The 20007-nt window shown below is 36.9% G+C and overlaps 1 protein-coding gene across 2 annotated transcripts in view; it reads right to left on the bottom strand.

The window, feature by feature from the left end:
* FLT1 (fms related tyrosine kinase 1) overlaps window positions 1-20007 on the bottom strand; it is a 191136-nt gene that overhangs the window by 99956 nt on the left and 71173 nt on the right. For both annotated transcript variants that reach the window (XM_027877641.1, XM_027877642.1), the window contains exon 11: window positions 2173-2287. In XM_027877641.1, coding sequence (XP_027733442.1) covers window positions 2173-2287 — 115 coding nt within the window. The remainder of the gene's footprint in view (window positions 1-2172; window positions 2288-20007) is intronic.

Genomic DNA, 20007 nt, shown 5'->3' with positions numbered 1-20007 from the left:
TTCTTTCTTTCTTTCTTTCTTTCTTTCTTTCTTTCTTTCTTTCTTTCCTTCCTTCCTACTGCCCAGTGAGTGACGTGAACATAGCAGGGTGTTAGGGAGCAATATAACTGAAATTTCTTCATATGGTAAATGAATTGCAAAACATAAACTTGGAGCTCATTATTTGATGCCACATCAACGACTCCCTTAAACTTTGACAACCATCTCATGAAATAGACGTTAGGAATAAGGGTAAATGAGTGTGGTTGGGGATAGCAGGACATCACCATTTTAACCACTTTAAGAGTCAGCTAAGATGACTGTGTAAAGTCTAGCATGACAAGTATCAGTAGCTCCTTTGTCATTTTTAAACACAAAGATCATAGATAAAGAGGAAATACAAATATTCTCATTTTATAGAAACATGCGTATCTGTGTAATTGTTGTTGTTGAGCCAATTCAGACTCTCTGTGACCCCATTTGGGGTTTTCTTGGTAAAGATACTGGATAGGTTTGCCATTTCCTTCTCTGGTTCATCTTACATATGAGGAAACTGAAGCAAACAGGGTTAAGTGACTTGCCCAGTGTCACACAGCTAGTAAGTGTCAAGTGTCCAAGGCCAGATTTGAACTCAGGTCCTCCTGACTCCAAGGCTGAACCTCTTATCCACTGAGCTTCTCAGCTACCTTCTATATAGTTGCTACTCCAAATCAAAGTATAGTTTTATAAAGTAGATAAGGATAGGGTTTGGACCTGTGATTTCACTGGTATAGGAAACTACTAAGTGAGGAAACTCTCACCAGGGCGGGTTGACACTCTCCCTATAATTTATAATCTTAGAGAGTTGACTAGAACAATGATAGATTAAATAATAACAGCTATAATAAGAATATCTATACAGCACTTGAAGGTTCATAAAATGCTTTCATGTGTTATCTCATTGAACTATTATTATTATTATCTCCATTTTGCAGATGAGTAAACTGAGGCAGGCAAAGGTTAAGTGACTTGCCCAGAGTCACACAGCTAGTGTGTGACTTATGTCTGAGGCAGGATTCGATCTCAGGTCTTCCTATGATCCAAGTTCAACTTCCAAGTCTAACAGAGAAAGTAACTAGATGGTACAGTGGACAAAGTATTGGACTAGGACTCCGGGCAAGTCACAATCTCTCTCAGCCTCAGTTTTCTCATCAGTAAAATGGGGATAATAATAGTCCCTATCTCACAGGGTTTTCATGAGGATATTATATGCAAAGCACTTTGTAAACTTTATAAAGTACTATATAAATCCTAACTTCTATAATTATAACTACTGTTGTTGTTGTTATCATTATTATTATTATTACTATCATCTCCTTTGCTATCTGACTGCCACATTGAAGGCTAAGTAACTTACTCAGAGTCACATATGTATCAGAGGCAACATTTGAACCCAGGTCTTTTTTGGTTTTATCCACAATGGAACACTGTCTATCAAGTTGTTGTTGTTGTTGTTTTTTAAAACAGGAACTTTAAAAGGGATCATACATTTTGTCCCTTTTTTAAACTATCAATCACCATTTCTATGCCGGACAAAATTGGATATCTAACTAGTTCAGTCTTATATTCTGTCAGGAAAAGGCACCAGAGCTGAGATTCTGTGAGATTTTGCCTGGTTGAAGGGGCCTCAACCATTACCAGGCTATGATGGCAGTGATTTGCAGAGAGGGGTAGAATACAATTCTTTACTTAAATCAATCAGCCAGAGGCAGCTCATGGCTCTCAATCCACTAAGTTCTTGACCATAGATGGAATGAAAATATTTTGGAGAAAATGTTTTATGCAACCCAATTGTTTGGTTTTATTCAAATAAATTCAGCAGAATCTCAATTATCTGGCCTACATTTCTTTGGAGGCTTTGTTTATATGTATCATTTTGCTACGTAAGAGGACCTCTCCACTTTTCTTTATTTGAGTAGTAAGCTTACTATTTTAGAATTATAAACATTTTTGAGAGTGTGTCAGCTAGAGAAGTTCCAGCAGGTCTCTTCACTCACTCAGACTTCGACAATGCTTTGTCTGAAATATGTCCCTAGACTACATCAACATTTTTATATATTTGGAGTGTGCCTGACTTTCATAAATCAGGGACTCCAAGTTATTGTCTTACAAGTAATAAAACAGGATATAGTTTTTGCATTTTATAAACAATACCTTATTCTTTCCTTCTATTATGGCCATACGTTGAGTGATGGTCTGGATTCTATTTCCAACGTTGCTGTCAGCATCCAAGGTGAAAGATCTGTCATTGCTAGAGCAAAAGTCATACCTGGAAGCACAAAAGGGCTGTTATTAAAATGTTGCTTTTTATAGTAGCGTCAAGGCCATGGTAATACTGGGTAAAGATTTTATGATATCTTAAATATAAGTTCTGAGAGGGAATCAGTGAGTTTAAATAACTAAGATGCACATTTTATGTAGACCTTTTTTCCATTCTATGTATAGAAAAACAGCTACATTTGGACAGCTGTATACATCTTTCATGTAACCTGAATATTCAACCAAAGATGCTTTGGCTGAATCTGTGATTTCATCACAGTAAGAAGTACTACCAATGTGGAGTCCTATTTCCCACCAACACAAATCAGCAACTAATTTTCAATGGACAGTCTCAGAGATCAGCCCGTGTCACTGAAAGGTTCGATGATTTACAGTTAACATTTATCAGAGGCAAAAATTTAATCCAAGTCTCACTGACCTCAAGATTGCTTTGCTATGTACCAACTCCACACTTACAATTGCAACAAAGGATAAATTACATGGATAACTAGAAAGCTAAGACTCTTGTATCTAATTAGACCCCAAGATGCTAATATGAAAATGCTTTTAAAAAAAGAACAAATAAACAAAACAACTCAACAACTTTGAAGCTATGTTAATAAAGAAAAGATCACTTTGTATCTAAAAGGAATTGGCTTTATAACAGAAGACTGCATTCGTTTTTTGGGGGGCTAATTAGGTACATATTGAAAAAAAGACCGTAGAGCTTTTGTGAAATTCAGTTAAATCCTTCTGAACTTTTAGAGTATCTTAGCAAATCACTTCAGCTGACCCTTAGCCTCCTATCTATAAGATGAAGGGTTGGAACAGATGACCCTCAGAGATGCCATTCAGCCCCAATGTTCCATGGAATCTTATTTGCTTTTTAAAAACTAGTATATACAATTAATGAAAATATAGGGAAAGAGTAGGTAAGCTTTCGTATATGGTTTTCTACTACAGACCACATCTTCATAGACAACCAGTTGATGAAGAAGCATAGGAAACAGAAGATCTCATTGTGTTCATTATTATTATTGATGACAAGAGAGCATTTGACTCAGTAAAACAAGACATAGTTTTGAGTGTGCTCTTCCAACAAGGCATCTCTTATACGTACATTAAGATTGTGCAAGATTCTTTGATAGATGTTGACAACTGAGATGCTCCATTGACCAACATTATGGAAAACAATAAAGAGCCATAAACTCATGAAAAGTTTTCTCTAGTACCATTTAGAGGGTCCTGCACAAAGTCCCAAAAGAAATAATTCCCTAGAGATGATAGGCTTCCCTCAAAGCTACTGTTTGTGATGCTTGGAGGAACTGTGTCCACAGCCTGAGAATTTGTTTTAGAAAGTGGTCATGTGGTCAAGAAAGAATCAGAAAAATAAGCTTGGGCTGAAAGAGGAGAAAAAATTCACAAATCCAGCATCATGCTAAAAATTATACTAGTAATGATAAAATGCTGTTGAAATGTATAAACCTAATGAAAAATATTCCAAGTCTAGCATGAAGGGAAAACAAATAATATAAATATTCTCAACCATTGATCGATTAAGGGAACTATGACTCAGCTAAACAGAAAAATAATTATCTTCTATGTTAGTGAATGAGTAACACAGCTGAAGGACAAAGCCAAACTTTTAACAAAACGTTTTAGTTTAAGAGTTTTATATCTATTATATGTCATTCTCCAAAAATAATTCTCAGACCCTGGACACAATTCCCAATTCTTCTTACATTACTAATACTTGCCAAAAACTATAATATTTCAGTAAGCTTTTAATTTACTTCCTCCTAAGCAGTAGTACTATTTACTAAACACTATTCTTTCCCCCCTCTTTGAAGCATTTAAAATAGTAATTAAAAAAAAACACATATAAAAATTACATTGCTCTTTTTTTCTCAATATTAGTGTTCTCTCTCTTCTTGTGTTTGACTTCCTTAACTTGTACTTTTCTTTAACTTCAAAAACATTTTTTTAAACATTTGATGCTTACATCTACAATAGCTGAAAAATTCTTGTGCTTGGAATAAGAGACCTTTAATTTTTATTCTATTGCCCAGCACAACGTGAATGGTGTGGTTGTGGTCCAGGATGTTAATCTCACACCCCTTGTCTTCAGGAAATGCAAATCTACATGCTAGGGTGAAATAAGACTGGGCGGTTCCCCAGCACAAAGGATGACAGGAGGCCTGCTGTCCAGATTCACATGGCTCAACTCAGGCCTGTTTGACCTCACATGCATTCCTTCCTTGCACATTCCTTCAGTCAGTCATTCTGACACAGCCACTCATTATTTCTATAGACTTTGGCAATGGAAGATTGTAGAAGGGTTTCACTTGAAAGTCCCAAACTCTATCAACAAGCCATAAAGTCCTGTAGTTGCTATTTTCATTCCAGTTTTTATGTATCTCCATTTGAGGAACTTTTTTTTTTCTTTTTGGTAACTTGGAAGCTCAACCTTAAAAATAGAATCTCATTTTGGACGTTGGCTATATAACAGCACTTGAAAAGAGACTTAGGGGGGAAGGGAATTTGCCTGAACCTTAAGAATACATCAAGCTCTTAAGGAAGTGGATTGTGCCATGTTTGAAGATGCAGAGATAATCACAGTGCTGGGAACCGTCTTGTAGAGAGGAGGAAGCTAAACAACAAGAGGAAAGCAGCATACGCTCCTGATTTCGCACAGGAAGCTCACCGCACCTCCTGCCAAAGTGAGATAAGGAAAATCCCATGGCCTATTCTGGACAAGGCCACTGTTATCAACTTTAGCTTTACACTGTCCTCTATATACTCCTCAGCTCTCTCCCTTTCCTAATGAGTTTTAGACCTCCTACCTCCATTTGCATACAGCATGCCAAGTACAATAGCGTGGGGGTATTTATAACTATTGAAAGGAAAAAAATTTCCGGGGTAAGAGTGTACTACATGTCATCTCTGGAGAATGCCCTAGAGTTGAAACAAGAATTAGTTTCAGGCTAATGTCTGATATAAATAAATGAAAACAAGGAATCAAAGACGCATATAACCTATGAAGATAAGACCACGTAAATAATATATCAGTCATATCAATCATGGAATTCCATTTTGAAGACCTCTGGTGGACTGTGTCATTCAGTTTGACTTAACACTAAAGTTTGTTTTCTGTACATAATGGGGAAAATGCTATCTTTCATAAATAGGACACTACTAATCTACTCTCAGGAGGAGAGATACTTGGGATTGATTTTTTTTATTGGTGGTGGGAAATCTGCTGATCCAAATAATTAAAAAAAAACAAATAATAATAAAAAAAACAAACAAATAACTTTCCCCAAATAACTTGACTTATGATATGGTGGAAATAGTGCTAGACTTAGGTCTGAATACCTGATCTGGATTTCTTGCTTTGATGCTTACTAGATGTATAAACCTGGGAAAGTCACTTAAATTCTCTAAGTGTGAGTTCCTCATCTATAAAAACAGGGAGAACAACACACTATCCATGTCACAGTTTGTTGTGAGGAAAAGTCTTGTAATCCTTAAAGCACTACAGAAATGGGGCCTATTGTTATCTTTTTTTTTTTTAATTGAGAGGCAACTTGGTGTAACGGATAGAGCATCAACACATAGTACTCTGAGCAGAACCAGATTAAAATGTGATTGGGAACTATTTAACAAAATAAATAAAAGCACAATAAAACATAGATAACATTCCATTTTAAAATGAAGTCAATATGCAGCCCACATCACTCCTTACACACAAATTAGTGGCCCCCGTTTCTATTTGAGTTTGATAGCACTGCTCTAGGCAACTCTATGACTATCAGTTGTTGAGGAGGTGCCAACTTATGTTGGTAAGGAGTTTCTTTATCTGAGAATTCCTCATACCAAAGAAAACACCTGTCTAGACCCTATTCCTTGTTATTATCGTTGTCACTAACAAGACATGCTGTTAAGGAGATAAGCCTCCTTATCTCCTTATTATGACCCATGGGGGACTCCACCACATCTGCTTATGGACATCCTCTTCCTTTAGGGTTGATCTCAAGCAACTAACCCATGATACCTTTCCTGATCCCTCTCACTAGAAACGAACCATTTCAACCTCCCAGGCCACCCTGCTTGACTTCTCCTATTCACTTCATTCTGTTCTAATTTTGTCATAATAATTTCTGTAGTTGTCTCATCACATAGGTTCCTTGAGCCAACCTGGTAATGAGTCCTTCCTAGTTTCCCTCAGCTCAGCTGCTTCCAGGTCAACAAATAAGACCTGGCAGAATTTGGCTGTCAAGAACCAAAAAACATTCATAACTTTTCTACTTAAGCATTTTTCCACTAAATTATGACTACTGGTTTATTTGGGTTAGGGTAAAAGTGGGAATAATAAACTCTACCAAAGAAATCAGTCTTCGGAGAGCTCTACCTCGTGTCCAAATGTGAACATGTGTTTACTGTAAGGGATGATAACTCACATTTATATGGCACCTTAATATTTACAACATATTGTCTTTACAACAACCCTACGAGATATGTAGTACAAGTATTATTGCTGTTTTACAGATAAGAAAACCAAAAATCTAAACTGTTAAGAGACTTGTCCATACTAACAACATAGCTAACAAATATCTGAGGTAAGATTCAAATCTAGTTCTTCTAACTCCATGTCAAATAGCACCTACTATGCTACTTTGCCTTCTACATAAATAAGACCAAATAATTCTATCTTATAACTAAAAATTTATCAGCATGTACATGCTTAAAAAAATCAACCTGCCTATTCTGGATTAGCATATTGATAGATAAAAGAATGATATTAACATCCTTATATTTAAAACAAATGATTACTTTTCCAGTCTAGTAGACGAGGCCAATAGCTTTCCTATAATTTAACTACACGTTCAGGTAGGGAAAAATGTGGAAAGCTTTGTATTTAAGAATGATAAATATGGTATTAAAAGGGAGGATGTCAATCATGGCCTCAGTGGCAACTATGAAAGGAAAGTAACTACACAAACAATTTTGTGGAGAGCAAGGACAATCAGAAACCAGTGCATTCTTTTTTTTTTTTTTAAAGTACTTAAGAAAGATAAAATATTGTGCCTTTTTACTTAAGCCATGCCATTTATGGGCCTATACTAAATGAATTAAAATAATATATTGAATTTAAGTATCAAAGAATTAGTCACATTATTATCTCAGAATTTAAAGAAATCTATTAATTATATATACATATAATTATAGAGTAACTGTATGTAGAATAGGCTATGCCAACATATGAATAAAATCTTTAGAGCACAAGATTTAAGCTTGATTTAAGGAAACATTTCCCAACAATTAGAGTTGTCCAAATACTGGATATCTTAAGGTGAAATTTGTTCTCCAGTGTAGGACTCCAACCAGAACCTAGATATACATTTATCAGAGATACATTAGGGGCAATTCCTGTCTAGATACAGATTAGACTGGAAGGTTCTTCCAACTCTAAAATATTGTGATTCTGTGATATCTATTTAAAATACTATGGCTGCAAACAATGAATAGGACAGAGCACGGTTATGATGAAAAGCATTATTATGTCTATCTTGTGATGACCTTTGTTGGTACAACTCTGAATATGTTCTATATCTCCCATCAGAAAACCAACAACAAAATAAAGGTGTGTCCTTTGGGTATTGGGACTTGAACAGAATATGATGATAGCACCTTATATTTCATTCTAAATAATTATCTGTGGAAAGGTGCCAAGGACTGAATCTGGGGGCCATCATGTTGGATCAACCATCTGGGGAGGATTTATGGGAGAATAGGGAGAAGAAAAATCACATTGAATGAGAAGGAACAGAAGGATTGCAATCTGTACTACTTTTTTGGAGAGGAGTACCCGTATTGATGAGATTATAGATTTTTCAAAGCAATTAAGGACCCTATTTCCTTCTATCCCAAGCAGTGTTTTTCATTCCCAAAGGATCTAGATGTCATCCCTGAATATAACTAAAAGTCACTTTCCTCACATGTCAAATGAGGAGGCTGAACCAGATGACTTCTCAGGTCCCTTTTGGCTCTAATTTTGTGAGCCTATGGCCTATGATCCTATGTGACATGAGATGTATCCGTACTGCAAATATAATTCCAGCCCAGGAGGAAAACCTTGACCTCTTCGTATTCATTCAGTCTAGTCATAAGGTCTGGCCCTAGAGACACTAGCACCCAACAAGGGACTAATGACCACTTGTTAGGTATGTTAAAGTGAGAATTCCTTTCAAGTATGGGTTGAATTAGATAACTGGAGCACATCTCTTCCAACTCTAAAGTTCTGTGATTCAGTGGGAAAAAATAGCCCTAAATAGTCCATTGCTATGCTTTAAGGAAAAGATATACTTCAGATAAAAGAAAACTCTTTAATAACTACAAACCTGTAGATTCCAATGCTGAAGAATGTTCTTAATGAAAAACTATGCTAAAACTGTAGGAGTTTCTTACTACCTCTTGATTTGGTTCCATCTTTTCTTTCTTTGGGGTCTTATGTTTCTTAAGTCTGTATTATTTCTAACATAGTTTGGGTAAAAATACCCTAGAATGAGGCTAATCTGTTTTATTCTCATCTTGAATGCATTTCTATAAGAAATCTCTTTAAAGAAGGTCCAGAGAACATCCAGAAATCCCCAAGATAGGGAACAATCTCTCTCTCTCTTTTTTTTCTCCTTCGGATGCTGAAATCTGAGAGACTGTTTTGAGAACTCTGCTTATCTCCTGAATGGGATTTTACAGCACGCGCTAAAGTGATTAGAATCTGTTTGTAAGAATATTGAATCATTTCAAGTCAGGAAACAAAAGGTTACACCAGTAGTAAAGATCAAATCAAGGTTATAAAATGTCCTTTTAAAAAAGGAGAAAGAACAAACTACCCATTGGAACCTTGCCAGGATAGACTGTGAGTGGCTCATAGGGCAAAGCATGCTAGCCTATTGAAGACTCATGATATAAACATTCTTTGCTACTTTGGATATTGTGTCAGAAAGCCCAAGACAATGTATTGGAGCCATCAGACTAATAAAACTCAAAAGAAAACTATCTCTCCCCTCACATTCTTTAAAAACAAACAAAACAACCGTATACTCTGTGTGCTGGGAGGTAATGGTGGAGAAGAGCTGAAAAGGCTGTGGAGGTAGAGAGAAAATTTGGAGAGGAGTGCTGGGCTGGAATAGATCCTATTTCTTTTGCTCTAAGCTAAAGTTCTGGGACTTCAGGGTGGTCAGTACAAGAACTGGGCTTGTACTGTAAAATTAGGAGTAGTGACTTCTACCTGCAGTAAGGGAGGTCTTGGGATTCCTTGGGTTTCTTATAGAACTACAGTATGTCTCTGGACAAGGCAAGGGAGTTAAGAGTGTTTTGAAGGATCAACATTTTTGGTTCCGTTCTTTGGACAATGGTGGAGGTGACCATGGGTCCTGACCCACCTCTGTTTAGATAAGAGCTTTAGTGTTCTTCTTGGCGTGCACTACTTCCTGCTCCAGTCAACCTTCCAGCCCATTCAGACTCAGAATAAGATCCTGTCTTCCCCAACCCTTCCTTCCTTCCCCCCCTTTTTTTTCCCTCTCTTCTGTGTGATTCTATCATAGTCTTCAATAGTCCTAAGGATTTACTTTTATCCTCTCAAAATCTGAGTCATTGCCAGTGTGTCTTTCATCGAATATGGGTGATGTTTAGACTGGAAGAGTATAGGCCTGAATCTCAAAACAGAAGGACCAATACATTCTTTCCCAGTGCTTTGGGGGGAAAAAATTCCTGGATGCAGGATCAGAAGACTTGAGTTTGGATTCTGGCTCTGACACCAATTAGCTGTGAGATCAAGAACAAGTCACTTCACCCTGTAAGTCTTAATTTCTTCATCTGTAAAACAAAAATGGTAATACAATACCTACCTCACAGAGTTATTGTGAGGAACAGATTTTGTGAAACATAAAGCATTCTATAAATGTGATTTGCTATTGCTGTAACTTACAGTGGGGACTGGTCCTAACCAGAAAGGTATTAGTGAATAAGGAAAAAACGGACTTCAATTCAGGAATGATTAAGCTTTAGGGCAATTATAGGAGTGGCTACAAGCACTCTCTATTACTACTTTAACACATTTGAGAAGGATTCTTAATATAAAACTTATTGTTATCATAGTGGATAGAGTGCTGGACTTAAAATTAGGAAGACCTGAGTTTGAATCTTGCCAGATACTCTGCTCACCTCTCAGCCTCAGTTTCCTCAATCTGGAAAATGAGAATAGTAAGAATATTTACCTCTCTGAGTTGCTGGAGGATCTAGTAAGATAACATATAGAAAGCCTATAAACTTTGGAGTACTATTTAAATGCTATTATGATTTTGATTAGGATGACTTTATCCAAGTCCTGAACTATCTCTGAAGATAAAGAAAGTAGCTTATTGAACTATGGCATGTTAATAATGGAAACCCTAACTATCTGAAAAGTAGAGCCCATGCACCCAGCATTGGACTATTTCCATGAAGCTGGATGGACAAATTCTCCTCGCGGCATATTAGCATGGCATTGTTGTTTCTTCTCCTTATTCCATGAATAGTGCAAAGCATAATGGCTGTGCTATAAGTCACTGGGAGAATGGCTGATTGTCCCTGCCCTTCCCACCAAGGATGGTCCACAATTTTACCACTAGTATTACAGATACTGCACAGAACTGTACAGAAAATGTCTTCACTAAACAAGATATAAGATCACCATTCTCCAGCTTAAGACTTCAGACTTAATTTGTCCAAGTGGCTTCCAATGCTTTCTATTGAAATATAGTTACTGATTTAGAGTAGAACTCATTATTACTCAAGAAGGAGAAAAAAACAACAAGTCAAGTATAAATGTTGCTAATGGTAAAATTTCCAAAAGTCCTAGGAAAGTGAGTGACACAAGCTACGGTTTGATTCATGGTGAAAGGAACAGTAGAACCCTCTGGTAACTCCCTAGAAACTTCAGAACCTCTCTCTTCCTGGTTCTTTTTACACAGAGCAAGTGTTCTAAATATTGCTTATGGCCAGCTTTGCCAGGTGACAATGAATCCTGAGCCTTCTTGCTGTGATGCAGAAATAGATAGGAGCTAATTGAACTCCAAGAAAGTAACCTCTGCATGGTGGAACATAAATGGCCTATAAGGGATAAAGAGAATGAATTATCCAGAAAGAAGGGAAGCAAGTTAGCTAGCTGCCTAGATATGGATATAACATTATCCTTCTGAAGGAAACTAGACTTCTTCATCACGGACAGTTTACGGGAAAAGGCAGTCACATATTTCTCCTGAGATACCTTCTCTCTTTAGAGCTCTGGATGCCAGGTGTCAGCTTTGTAATAAGACACAATCATTTATCTCAGACCTGCCAAAAGTTAGGAATGAATGACCATTTGATAACCTCCTACCTATTCCACAAACAAAACGGTCATGACACCTCTATTAACATGACAAAAATTGATGAAAATAAAAGGACATCTTATAGGTGTTTGGACAAACTTATCACAACAGTTTTTATTTGACAAAGTGATAAAATGGGGAATTTCAATACACAAACATAGATATTTATATATAGATATATACAGTGATGCTGATATAGGGGAAATAGTTTTCTGTCTTAATAGCAAGTTTTCTAATTGCCCAAGAAGAATGTCAAACATTAAACTCATGAGCACCACAAGTGTTTCAATTCAATTCAACAAGGGTTTGCAACCCACATATTACATAAGAATAAAAGTACAAGACATAATTCTTGCCTCCAATTTCACTGGAGAGATAAGTCATAGATTCATAGAAAAAAAACAGAGTGCAATACAAGAAAGTAAATGTTTAGCTGTCTAACATAAACAATAAATGCAGCAGGAGGTCACATTTTAACAAAGAGAAATCATTGTGGGCCCACGCAGTTAGTTAATAAGGAAGGACTTCTTGGAAGAAGTGGGATTTGAATATGCTCTCTTAAACACCAATCTGTTCCAGTGCCTGAAAAGTTCATTTTAATTACTCTGGCTGAAAATACAGTCTCTAGACATTTCTCACCCTCTGTCAGAATACATGTATGAGAGGGTTAACCCACTAGGATAGTTTTAGTGGATTAGTTTAGGTAGCCTGGAAAGGAGCCACAGGGCCTGAGAAGATAGGACATAGATCACATTAGTTTCGATGGGGCTTTGAAGAGAGCATGGGATGCTTCATTAGGAGGGCAAGCCTGAGACAGCATTGAAGTAGGAACACTGGATATCTGGGAACAGAATGAAATTGAAGGCTGGGGGTGGGTGAGGATGGAGTGAGGTACATAAGAAAAGAGACTGTGGAATAGCAAAAATAAACTTGCCCTATGTCACAATTTTACCTATGGTCAGTTTGGATTTTTGGATTATTGCAGCTATAAAAGAGGCTCTCTAAGATAAGAGTTGCTAACCCATTTTTTTTTTTTGTCATGGACTCCTTTGGCCATCAGGGGAAGCCTAGGGACCCCTTCTCAGAAGAATGTCTTTAAATCCTATGGTAAAATACAAAGTTAGTGAAAATTAAAATGCAATCTTTTTCCCATCTATATTCACAGATTTCTTGAACTCTATCCACCGTGGACATCTGTGGACTCCAGGTTAAGAATATCTACATAAGGGCAGGTCTGACTATTGAATGACTACTCCAGACACTCACTAGTTATACAAGCCATGGATGATGGAGTGGCATTTATAACCCCCAGTGAGCTTAGCATGAGGCTCCTGGAGAATGAAAAGGCCTCAGGAATCTTCTCATCAATATCTCAGCAACCCTGGCCTAGCATGAACCCCCAGCTCCAAGTGGCAGATTAACAAGGGAACGGATGACCCTCAAGCACACCATCCATCAAGCATTACAACAGGACAAACTGAGGCCAACATCAACAGGAAGGATTCAGCAAAATGATCACTTAGACATCAGTAAGTTAATTGCAGCAAAGGCCAATGATATGTTGTCAACAAACCTCTTCTTGTACTCAAGGATCCAAAGAAAAGATATGGCTGTAGAAGCTTATGTTGTATTGTTCCTTGCGCATAGTAAGCATTTAACAAATGCCTGTTGAATTGAAACGTCAAACACATAGACCTGATGCTAGAATACAAAGAGATTATTATAGAACATTAAAGCAAAGATTTTAAAAGTAATATGTCGGGCTGTAACCACAGGCAATTGGTGGTTATTGCTACATTTAAGGATTCCTAGACTCCATTTAGAAGTTCTCCCTCCATTATTTATTTACAGATAATTTTTCTAGGTTTCATAACTATTTCGTCATCTTCATTATTACAAAATGCCTAAGTCTGGCCCTGGTACAAATCCAATATGTGTCATTATCACATCCCTGAAGAATGAAATTAATTCCATCCTCATTCTGGACATGAAGGGAATTCCAAGATGAGAGCAAATGCTCATCTACTAGATGCCTAAAAGTTGACAACATGGCCTATGAACCATAGAGAATGAATGAATGAGCATTTACTTAAGAATTTACTATATAACAGGCATTGTTTAGTTTTTAAGAAAGTCAAAAGAAAATGAAAAATGAGACAAGGCTGGAAAGACAGAATGGTACCAGATTGCGAGTAGGGGTGGGTATTGAATGTTACATTAAGGAGTCTGACCTGTATTTGGTAGATAACAGGAAGCCATAATTAGATTGTTTTGTATAAGGAAGGGGAATCCAGTAGTGGTGGGAAAGTAACAAGATGAAATTTAATAGGGGAAGTAATAGTGATAAAATCCAGGGAAACAATACTAGTCTGGGTCTGATATGACAATGTAATGATTACTCACTCCATTCACACCATTACATTGTGTGTGTCTGGACTGGCACCAGCATGAGAACATCCCACATACCACAATCACTAAACAAAGGGAGGAGATCCAGAGTCAAGACTTTTCAATGCTACATGTTGCGGTATCTCCCTCTGCTTCCTTGTACTTACTCCATTTTTTTCCATGCCTCTGGCTAAATGTTCTCCCCACTCCATGATCATGCCAAAAAAATGTATAGAAACGTTACACTTCTCTTGTCTGTAAATGCCCTCCTCAGATGATCCCAATGTACCTTCTAATTCAACCAAGAATAGGAGCATCTCTGGGTCCCTCAAGGTACTCCATTTACCCAGTACCTCTGCTGATGTTTTACAGAACTGAGGGTTTTCTGACCTCTGGTCTAGGACATTAATTCCTGGCAATAAATTGAGAGGATGAGGCTTTACTACAGGACATCAAACACACCCACACGCTGAAAAAATTACAAGGAGAAGACTGTACTGTTAGTTGAAAGTGTCAAAACAAGTCAGATTCAGTGTGTTCAACTACTTTTGACTTGCTGCATTACGGAAACTGGTATGATTTTGGCCAAAATCCTTGGGTTTGGATTGGGTTTTATCCAGCCTGTATTTTCCCCAGAGGTTCTATCTCAACAGTAATTTTGGGGGGTCACCCCAAACTTTCTTCAGCTCTGAAGATACCAAAGAGTCTGGGTCAATTTTAATGTCTTTTGGTTACTTCATTGCCCTGGACATCCTGGACCAAAATGACCCAAATCACTGGAGAGGCCTCTAGAGTAGATGTACTTTTCCTGAAGTTTTTCACTTTAGTTCAATCCGACAAACATTTATTATGTATCTATTGAGGGATACAAAGATGAAGAAAACAAAGTTCTCACCTTTAAGGAGCTTAAGTCTAGTAGGGAGATGACAGGTGCAAAATAACCATAATGAAAATGAGAATAAAAGTGCATTAAGAGAGGTATAAATAAAGTGCTTTGAGATACCAGGGGACAGTACCACGAAGAAAGTTAACTCCTGCATTTCAATTGGCAAGATGGGTAGGATTTCAACACATAGGGATGAAGTGGAGAAACTTTTTTAATCTGAAAGGCCTTCCATGACAAAAATGAACTTGGTATGGACAACATCAGACCAGACCCCTCTGAAATACAGAGCTATGCTACTTCTTGACATTCAGCTCTCTGAACCTGGAGACTGGCAAAGACCAACTCTGCCTGAAGTAACAAAAAAAGCCACCAATCAAAATAGCCACTTAATGAAATATTTAGCTTATTTATCACCTTCCATCTAATAAGGTGAAAGCAGGTTGTAGCTTCTGATCTGTTAATGCTCATGAATGTCCTGTGGTATGCTTATTTCAGTACCTTAAAGAGCTGCGATTTCATTGATGCGGGTACCCCCTCCACAATCCCAGTACATGGTAAATGGCCTCTGAGAATTAACGTTCAAATCCTTCCTTGGACATTTACTAACTATATGACCCTAAGCAAGTCACTTAACTGCTGCCTGCCTCAGTTTCCTCATCTGTAAAATGGGGATAATAACAGTACCTACTTCTCAAGGTTGTTGTAAGCATCAAATAAGACAGTAAAGATTTTTGCAAGCTTTAAACCACTATTTAAATGCTAGCTATTATTATTAGTTTGTATTACATTTCCAAAATAATTCACCACTCTTTAACCAACCAAGTGATAGGTCTCCGACCTTAACTAGGTTGGCCCTTAGGTAGCAGACGTACAGAACCTTACCTAGACATGCTTAAAGTCTTTCAAATTTCTCTGTTGGCATAGCCTTTGAGGTTACTTCTACGGAATACAGATAGTTTTCAACATTTAGATAGTAGATAGTATTCAATATTTTGGCCAAGATCAAGTTTAATTTATGGAATGTCACTGGGTTTTGCTTTTTGAGTATGTGTTGCTTATTGTATTGCACCTGACACTGTGCTTTTAAAACACTTATGGCTAATTGAGTTCTAACACATTTCCTTATTAGTTTAGCTTTTGATATGTTCTCTGTCTGAGATATAAGTGGATGACACATTTTCCCCCACTTGGTTTAGATGGAAACAATGGCACAACAAGGTCAACTGATATGATGGAAGCTGCCCAACAAGACAATGACTAGACTTAACTATAACCCACAATTTCTTACTCCTTTTTCATCTTTCAAATGCATAAAACCCCACTTCCTCCCCAAATAGAGTGGTAAAGTTGTGTCAAAACTGCATCCTAAACACCATATTTCTGGGGACAATATGCCTTTGCATATTGCATATTGTTGCAATGTTTTCTGTTTAATTTTATAAATAATTTCCCTCATGTGGTAAATACAGACATTGCCTAAATATCTTTTCCTAAGCAATTAGCTCACTGATTCAATACTAAGGCATTCACTCAACTCCTCCTCCTCTGAATAAAGTTTGATTTGGTGATATACAGAATTCTAGTATCCTATCCCCCATCTCCAATGCATCTTCCCACATTTCATGTCATTATGTTTCAGTGTTCCCCATCCTGGAAAGCTACATCATTCATGGCAGCAAGTTCACCATTCAACTCATAAAAGACAGAATTTGCATGACTCAGACTTTTTTGTTGTTTTATTTAAAGGACACAATGAAATCTTTTATAGCAATTACAGGAGACAGTTAATTCATCAGGAATAATTGTTCACCAGACTCACTCTATCAGTGTGAGGAAAGCTGAAAAGCAGGAAAGTGGCAAATCACACTTGGGCACAGAGAATTGGCAAAGAGGCATTGGCAAATGAGGCAGGGTTCTGTTCTCAGGGCTTTTATGAAATATTAATAAGGGTCCCTCTATGGGACATTCACATTGCACTGCATGCACTTCCTCACCCAGTAATTATTTAATAGGCTGCAAGAAGATCCTCATTAGTAAATGAACATCCACTTTTGGCTTGGGATGAAAGCCTACTGTATAAGATAGTGAGTTTTATTTGGTTGTTTGCTCAACACAAAGTCCTGGTAAAGTGTTCTTTGGTGAAGTGGTCTTTAAAGTTCTCATTGACTCAAGGTTTTGTTTGGTTACAAATTAAAATTCTTTGTAGCATGCCTAGTCTGGGTCCACATTCTCATACTCAAACACATGCTATATATTATACATCAACAGCTCTGTGTGTGTTTGTATGCATGTGGTCCAAGGGATGTATTAGGAATGCTAAGATAGAGGCCATATTTGTCATCTTCCCAAAAAGTTTTCTTCAATTACCTGTTTCCCTCTGCCATTTGACCTACTTTGACACCCATGAAATGGTCACTTTTGGGGGGAAGTTTTTAAGCAGCCAGAATTTTCACTTTGCAGATAGAAAATAGAACAGAAATTAAAACTGTCACACAACAAAAATAGGACGTCTATGTTTAAAGAAAATCATATTTTGATTTTTCAGCACATTTCAAATTAACTACAATGAACATTTGGTTTGTTTTTGTCTTGTTAATTTTCCTTACCCCTCTTGATGCTTACCATTATGTTAACCCCAAGCAATCCATCCCAACACATCACTAATGACTCTGGCTTTCCATTCTTTGTGAATTTGTTGGCACAGACAATGTAGAAATGCAATTAATCCAGCTCTGTATAGAGTCTCTGGACATATTTGCCTTTCCTATATTTAGTCAGTGACAATGGCCAAAAAAATAAGCAAACTACAGTTTGTCAAAGAAAATGTTTTACTAGATTCTACAAAAGACCCTGTGTCACTTGGTTAGAGTGGACAAAGATTGCTCCAAAAAGGACTATTAGTATTTTCTACCATTCTCTATCTTCCTTTAAGCTCCGAAAGCATGTAGTTATTTTAAACTCCAGATCTTTCTAGAAGAAAGCATCCTTGAGATTCCAACTATGTCAATTTTGTTTTCTTAGAAAATGCACCACTTTTGCTGGGGAAAAAAAAAACTAATAAAAAGTTGTTAGCTAAGAATTCAATTGAATTCTTACTATCTGGATGCCCAGATTCATGAGCAAAAGATTAAAACAGGCAGCCAGGAAAGATTCTACAGATGATCTGACAGGATTGCAGTTGGTTTTATTCATGTAGGTAAGATGGAAGATGTGATACAATGGCCAAAGGCCAAAGGGTTCAGCATAGGAAGAAACTTGGGCTGATACATGAACCACAGAAAACTGGTGGTATTTTTCTCTCATCACTAAATTATTAAGTTTTTTTTTCTCTGAACTGTGTTAGTGCATGTAGACACTGAGAGTAAGAACACAGATACAAGGATAATCTACAATTTATTCTGGCACTGAACTACTTGGCTAAATTAAATTATTCATAATCATAATTACAACACTTGACATCTGCATGGAGATTTATTTTTATGAAGTGTTTTTATTTAGATAAACTCATTCACCCTCACAACAACCCTATGAGACAGGCAAGGCCATCTTCCATATGAAAATAACAGACTGAAAGGATTTAGCAACTAGACTAATGTGGTACGGTGGGTAGAGTGTTGGGTTTGGAGGAAAATACAGCCAAGTTCAAATCCTGCCTCAGATCTTACTAGCCAGGTGACCCCGGACAAGTCCCTTAACCTCTCTCAGCCTTAGTGTCCTCATTTGTAAAATGAGAATAACAATAGCACCTCACAGGATTGTCGTGAGGACCAAATGTCTATAAATGCTAGCTATTAAATCATTATTAGTAGAGCTATTACTTTAACTATGTTCCTCTGGTTCTCATTCTAGTGCTATTTCCATTATATCATTATGCTTCCAAGTTCCAGTAAATATGGAAATTGGTAATGCCAGTTGGTAGTTACATTAGCTAATATTTTTTTTCATGCACTACATTGTTTTATTAATGTTCATTTTAGCTTTCTCCTCCTTCCAGCCTTTGTTGGTCTAGGGAAATTTCAGGAAACTAAAGTTTTCTGATTTTTTAAAATTAGCTTATAATTTTAAAAAATAGGATAAATGTTAGTATTTGCCAGGTAGGAAAGAAGCCTTTAGACAAGTGATTATTTCAGGTTTTTCTGGAAGAAGAGTAGAATTCCATTGCAAGAGCTTTACACAAACTCACATACACACACACACACACTTCATGAATAGTTGTATGGGTCATGGCCAAGAACCAGAATCAGAATGGCCATTTTACAGAAGGGAAATCTGAAGTATGGAGAGGTAAGTGACCTCCTAGAAAGTAGTCACTAGAAGTGACTAGGTCACATAGAAAAAATTGTTGGCCGTGTCAAGAATAGAATTTTGTCTTCTTGATTCTCTGTTCTCTATCCACGCAACCAACCATGTAATAATGTTTAATAGCTATTAATTGTAGGCAAATAAACACATTTGAGGAAGTAGTTTTCAATTGGACAGATTTTTACATAATTATTTAGCATTAATTGATCACTAAAGATAATGAATTTAGAATGATAGAATGGTGGTGATGGTCACAGTGTTTATGGTGCAGTGGATAGAGTGCCAGGCCTGAAGTTAGGAAGATTCATCTTTCTGAGTTCAAATCTAGCCTCAGACATTTAATGGCTATGTGACCCTGGGCAAGTCACTTAACCCTGTTTGCCTCTGTTCCCCAGCTGTAAAAAGAGCTAGAGAAGGAAATGGCAAACCACTGCAGTATCTTTGCCTCCAAATGGGGTCATGAAAAGTTGGATATGACTGAAACTACTGAACAACAACAAAATAAGTGTAAACGGAGGGTAATAAACTCTCTTAATATATTTTTAAAAAAATATACCTAATGAAAAATCTACTAAAATAACTTCTTAAAACTCAATTCTTTTTATCTCCACTAAAAGAATGTAATACATTATATAATTGGTGCCAATATCTTTAAGGAATTATTTAACCAAAATACATCATGCTATCATGGGATAGTAGATATTTGCTTAGTACATCTAACTGGTGATAGGATCTGGTAAA

This window comes from Vombatus ursinus, unplaced genomic scaffold (assembly GCF_900497805.2).
Source record: "Vombatus ursinus unplaced genomic scaffold, bare-nosed wombat genome assembly UNPS02014813.1, whole genome shotgun sequence".
Taxonomy (NCBI): domain Eukaryota; kingdom Metazoa; phylum Chordata; class Mammalia; order Diprotodontia; family Vombatidae; genus Vombatus; species Vombatus ursinus.
The sequence above is the reverse complement of the archived record's forward strand: the minus strand, read 5'-3'. Positions and strand labels throughout refer to the sequence as shown.